At 38.7% G+C, this 6,173-nt stretch overlaps 1 protein-coding gene across 1 annotated transcript; it reads left to right on the forward strand.

The window, feature by feature from the left end:
• Positions 28–1,523, forward strand: LOC109234151. Its single transcript, XM_019400014.1, has 2 exons — positions 28–489; positions 902–1,523. The coding sequence occupies exons 1-2, from the start codon at positions 167–169 to the stop codon at positions 1,071–1,073; spliced, it is 495 nt and encodes a 164-aa protein (XP_019255559.1). The 5' UTR covers positions 28–166; the 3' UTR covers positions 1,074–1,523.

Consider the following 6,173-nt stretch of genomic DNA (forward strand, 5'->3'; position numbering starts at 1 on the left):
CACTCTCACTCCTCCCTTACCCCCCCCCCCCCCCCCCCTCTTCTTCTTCCTCTCTCTCTAAAACCCTCTATTTCTTTAACCTCCATAACCAAACTCTAGTACAAAACCAGAGGAAAGAAAACACATAACTGTGAATTTAGAAGAAGAAGAAAAAATAGTAGCGAAAATGTTGCTGGGGAAGAGGACAAGGCCACCAATGAAGAGAACAACAAGTATGACTGAATTCACCTTAGATCTCAACCTCAATCATGACCCTAATTCTCCTGTTAATTATCAGCCCTTTGATCCTCACAACCCTTTCACACCCATTTCTCCTTCAAATACCCAGCTGCTAGATCAACAACAACGTATTTTGACCACAGCTAAAACAATCCCTACTACCAGAAACCGTCGAAAGTCTGCTGATTTTGTTGAAACTGCTAATTTTTTGAAAGCTTGCTTCCTCTGTAAACGTCGCTTGATCCCTGGTCGTGATATCTACATGTACAGGTACTATTATATGCATATATACAACTTTTTTGTTTTAGAGACATAGCCGGAATTTGAAGTTACCGGCCGGTTTCAGTATTTAATTAGTTCTTTAATGTTACTCGATTCTTATATTCAATGATTTCTTAAGACAATTATAGAGTTTGGACAAAGTTACTAAATTCAGTTGAATCCGCTAGTTTACAAATTATTTAATTTTTATGCATTCACGGTGTAAAAACTCATGAGATCATCCAAATACAAGTTATAGCTAGTTGTTTATAGTACTAATAAGGATGGATTAGTAAATTGGAAGAGATGGTAAATAATTTATTTCAATTACTTCAAGTATACTGGTCTGGTAAAAAAATTTACCTTAAATATTTGTGTGATTTAAATTCTTAATTTTTTTTTTTGGATGATTATTTTGCAGAGGGGATAGTGCTTTTTGCAGCTCAGAGTGTAGAGAGCAGCAAATGAATATAGACGAGAAAAAGGAGAAGTGTTCATTGGTTGCATCAAGGAAGGATACTAGAAACTCCTCCGTGGGCGGCGGAAAGGGATCTGATGTCTCCGCCAAAAGCGAGACTGTCGCCGCCGTTTAGGGGTAGTGGAAATTAATCAAGCATATGGAGTGATATGTAGGCCACTATTTTACCCACACAATATAATGCATATCAAATCTATGTATTTTACATGTTGTGGGATGTTGATTACTATAAATATCTACGTACTCTCTCTATAAAATTATCTGGGCTGCTGAACAAGTTTTGCAAGGTTCAATTAATGGTTGACCGATCAATTATTACTATCTATGCAGCCATTCTTAGTGGAAGAAAAATCTCAAACTGCAGGTTTTAGCAAAACCATGATCATGGTTCTTTTTCTTTTTTATTTTTAGGTAAACCAAGCTCTTTTTTCTTTTCTTTTTTGGAGTTGGAACTTAGTAGAGCACCGGAGGGTGTGATGATTAATTCTTATTTTGTTTTTTCTGAATAAAAGGTGTGGTTTATATATTGTGCAAATATTAAATTATTTTTGATGTATTTTACTAATGAGATTCCCCTGGTCATGCTGTGAAGTTGCGATACCTCTTGTCCTTCTGATTGGGACACGCCAGCAATGAGAACCCCGCCTAAAGTAAAGCCAGTTGGGAATATAAAATTAAATGGAATCGCGTCATTATTGTCATTTGTAAAGTCCTTTTATTACTATTTCTTATCGTAATTTCGTGTTATTTATTTATGTATGTGCTTATCATTTATTTAAAAAAAAATATCATTTATTTTTGAATTTCTTGTCTAGTATACATGGGGAGATTGCAGAAGGAAAAAAAGGGAGGGGAAGAAAAAGAGGACGGTGAGATATCACAAAAATTAGAATTTGTCAATAATTGAGGGGACCAGAATATCAGATCATAAACTTTTTTTATGAAAGTATAAAGTAAATGTAGTATACGAGAACCGTCAATTTCATTTTCCCAAAATAAAAGAATATTTAAGCAACCAAAGCGGGTAAAAATTGCACGGGGCGCCCTATTTGTTCGCCCCCATTTAATCTATACCTATTTTTTTAAAAACTTATAATTTGTACCCACTTTTTAAATAACTTTAGCCCCCTTTCTCCTCCTCCTTCTGCTCCTTCGTTGTCTTCTTCTTCTTCTTCTTTCTGAAGATTAGACTTCAGGCCTCATAGATCCATGTTGGCTAGGTCTACAGCGATGTCAAATTCATGGTCCTAGACTTTGCATATACATCTTTTCTGGCATTGTTCTTGCTGTTTTCTCTTTCCTGTGGTTCCAAAGAATTGAAGATATTCCACTTGTCCCTCTTTCCTTTGAGAAATTTTTGTGGTCTCATAATATTTAAATAGTTAGAAACTACTGCTCAAACAACAGACTGAATCCCTTCGAGTTATTGATTCGCCTGACTCAAAAGCACGCACAAACTGCTTCGTCAACCGTCCATTAGAGACGGGATCAAGAAATACATAATTCATCCTACTTTGATACTGAACTGTATATAATGTTAATGATTGACTATGTACTTGTTTGTATGGACTTCAGTTCCTCCTCAAAAACTTCAGCTCTAGAGCTGAAGTTTGCCAGTTATAAAACAAAAACTTCAGCTCTAGAGCTGATGTTCGCCAATTACAAAAACAAAAACTTCAGCTCTAAAGCTGAAGTTCGCCAGTTACAAAATAAAAACTTCAGCTCTAGAGCTGAAGTTCGCCAGTTGTTATAAACAAAAACTTCAGCTCTAGAGCTGAAGTTCGCCAGTTACCAAACAAAAACTTCAGCTCTAGAGCTGAACTTCAGGCCCGGCTACTAGAATGCTGAAGTTTTGTGTGATTGCCTTTGCTACTTCAACCCCGTATGCTGAAGTTATGCGAAAAAGCGAGTACGCTTGCAATTTTTTTTTGCAAAATGGGAACAAGTTAAAACGTGACACAAAAAGCGGGTATAGATGCAATGCCCCGAAGCGGTGGTGCTAACTCTCTCGGTTAAAACAAATGGGAGGAACGGAGTACTATCATTTGGCGTAAAAATAGCTACTTAAAGAGCTTATATATTTGTGAAATTTACCCGTCATGACAAAGGTAGATTAATAATTTATTTTAAACAAAGAAATAAAATGAATTTGAAAAAAGAATTTTCACTTGGGCACATAAATCAAATAATAAAGGCGTCATTATTAAGGTCCAAAACCCCAAAAAGAAAAATGAAAAGAAGAGACACAAAGGAAAAGAGGAAAGGTGGATTGGCTGGATGTGCTCGTGCGGTGAATGGCTGACAACTCTGCTCTCTACTGGACTTATCTATGACACAGTCAATGTGAGTCAGGGTCTCAGTAGTTCACACTCATCGTTCACTTTTTTTCTGGACCCAAAACTCTTTTTATTTTTTTATTTTTTATTTATCTGATACTCCTATTTGATATCTGTGTTGGTGCATCGATTAATTCATATTTCTTCATTTTCAACTCGAACCCGAGACTTGATGGTCTAAAAGCTTTTTTAACTGCTTCTTACTCTCCATTGTCTAAGGAAAAAAAAACTTGCCATGCACGAGGCAATATGTACAACTTACACAGTTTGTCCTTAGAACTATGTAAGCTTATAAGGTAGAGTGGCTGTTTCCGATAGACTCTTGTGTCAAGAAAGCGATTTCAAGTTAAAATCGGCTTTAAAAACAAGAGTAAAAAGGTAAGGATGAAAATGAAATACACTTTGGTTTTGCTCGGGCGAAACTTTTCTTTCGCGTCTTGTCGCCTTCAAAAGTTTCCCTTGTCTTCCTTAGTCCTTTTAGGAGTAAGTATTAAGCATGACAATTTTTCTCGATATATATACTTTAAAATGCAATCAAATTATCGTAACATTATGCAATCAAAAAGGATTTTACACTTAATAAGCGAAAAAGAAATCTATGTCCTGTTCATTTCATCAGCATATATGGCATTTAAAAAGGAACTAGAAATCTCGAATACATCAGGGACGAATGAATTAAGTTGAAAAGTGGAGTTGCGTAAGCAAATTCCACCAATTTTAGTGAAAGGGTGATAGTGATTTTTTCTCCATGTAATTAAAGTGCACTTACGTCATGAAAGCAATAATTCTTTAATCTCATGATCTCTGCTTTTCTTTCTTCTTTTACTTTACGGAAAACATTCAAGGGGGAAAAAAATAATCTACCTCCTTTTGGTTTCTTCAGTAAAAGTAAATAAGAAAAAAGAAATAATTATGAAGAAAAATCCTAGCTAATTTCTTATTAATCCACAATTTGCAAGAGCGGATAAAATTGTGACTAACTTAGCCAAAAACAAATCATTGGGAAGAATATTAAATAGCCGGCCCATTTATGTTTTTATTCATCTCGCAATATAGTAAAGAGAATGATATAATTTGGGTTTCAAAAAGAATTACGAATTGTGCTGTGTCAGGTCTTGCTCCCAGAACCACTATTAGTGGCATTCTGGACCTTATTATTAGTGAGTGGTCCTTTATTTCTCAGATTCTTCCCATAATTCATAAAACAGCTTGTTTGATAGCTATTTGTCTTCATCGATAATGGCTTTCCCTTTCTCTCAACGGGAGAAAGAGGACACACATGACAGAAAACTCAACAATATAATGGCAACAATGGCCAAAGAAAAGGTCGAGAAATTTGTTTGACTTAAAAGGTTAACGAACAGTGTTTAAGCAAATCAATCAAATGTATGAAAAGGGGTAAATCGTAATCAAAGATAATCAACACTAGAGTATAAGTAATCCTTTGTGGTTTGGTGATTCGGAGCAGTTAAAGGACAAAGTTGCGTGATAATGTTACAAAGATCAGAGGTATCCGTTTTTCAGAGAAAGAGAGAGAGAGAAATTGAGACAGAGAGATAGAGAGAGTAAGTAGAAATGTTATTGATCAAAGATTCTCCCTCTTTACACAGTTGGGAACCCCCCTTATATAGCGGAGAGATTTTTCCTTTTTCCCTATTTACGATATAAAGATAAAATGTATAAACTAAAGATAAAGTGCACGTTACAGAGGGGCCGACGTGATTACATGGTCGTCCCTTGGGCCCGACCTTTGTCCACACGACAGGTCGAAGGCATTTTGAGGACGGGGTTGGTCAAACTCGACCCTATACAGTTAGTCCTCCGCCCGTCGAGGTCGCAATATGCGTCCTTGATGGGCGGAATCGATGCCCTCGTTCTTTAGGGAGTTTGACACCGCCGGGGGACCGTGACGTGACATATAGGAGGCAGTCATCATGACAGTCAGGCCGTCAAGGCGTTGTGCCTTCCCTGATGTGACGTTGACAACTGCAGATATCATCATTACGCATATTCTCGAGGTAGGAACTCAGCAATTCCGGCGCTTGGTTTCCCGCGCTGGTTCAAATTCTGACTCTTCGATTCTTGCGCTTCCCAATCCTTATAAATAGGGGAGGGGTTTAACTTAACCAGAACTTTTGACTACTTACACTCCCTTCCTAGGATATATTTCCTTTTTCCGGTGCATTTTTCTTGATCGAGAATCCCCTTCCCTATATCGTGCATAGATCTTCCTCCATTATCACCGCAATGCCTAAACCTTACCGCGGCGACGAGATGATTCCGGCGGCTGCACCATTAAATCTGCCCTCGCCTTCTGATGACAGTGCGGCGGAGGGAGAAGAGGATATGAGTCCTCTGACCGTGGAGGCGCTGCTGCCTCAACGCACCTCATCGCGGAACGATTTTAGTAAGGATTCTGCCACTCCGGTCCCTGAGATTTCCAGGTCATTGCAGAACCATCTGGATGGTCTCCGCGTCAAGTATAATGTACCGGCATTCGTAGAGATGATTCCGGTCGGGAAGGATCTTGTGACCGTTCACAGGCCGGGATTTTGCGCCTTTTATGAATACCCGTTCACGATTGGCTACAACATTCCCCTCTTTCCGTTGGTGGAAGTGTTTTGCCGATTTTATAATGTCTGCCCAGCTCAGCTTACACCGTACACGCTGAAGATGCTCCGGCTGTTAACTACGTATGCGGAGTTGGCGGGGTGTAGCGTTACGGTCCATCACCTCTTGCAGCTGTTCAATGCCTGTTATATGAGGGGGACCATGGTACATTTACGGGGTCGCAGTACGAGGGGGCTGGTGGTTAAGACTGACGACCGGTCCAGCCGCGGGTTTTGGCGTAGGTACTTTTTCATCAGGACCGAGCACCT

This window comes from Nicotiana attenuata, chromosome 11 (genome assembly GCF_001879085.1).
Source record: "Nicotiana attenuata strain UT chromosome 11, NIATTr2, whole genome shotgun sequence".
Classification (NCBI taxonomy): domain Eukaryota; kingdom Viridiplantae; phylum Streptophyta; class Magnoliopsida; order Solanales; family Solanaceae; genus Nicotiana; species Nicotiana attenuata.

Coding starts and splice junctions, on each gene's coding strand:
- LOC109234151 (XM_019400014.1), top strand. CDS start 167: ATGTTGCTGGGGAAGAGGACAAGGCCACCAATGAAGAGAACAACAAGT. Junction 490..901: donor CGTGATATCTACATGTACAG/GTACTATTATAT, acceptor ATTATTTTGCAG/AGGGGATAGTGCTTTTTGCA.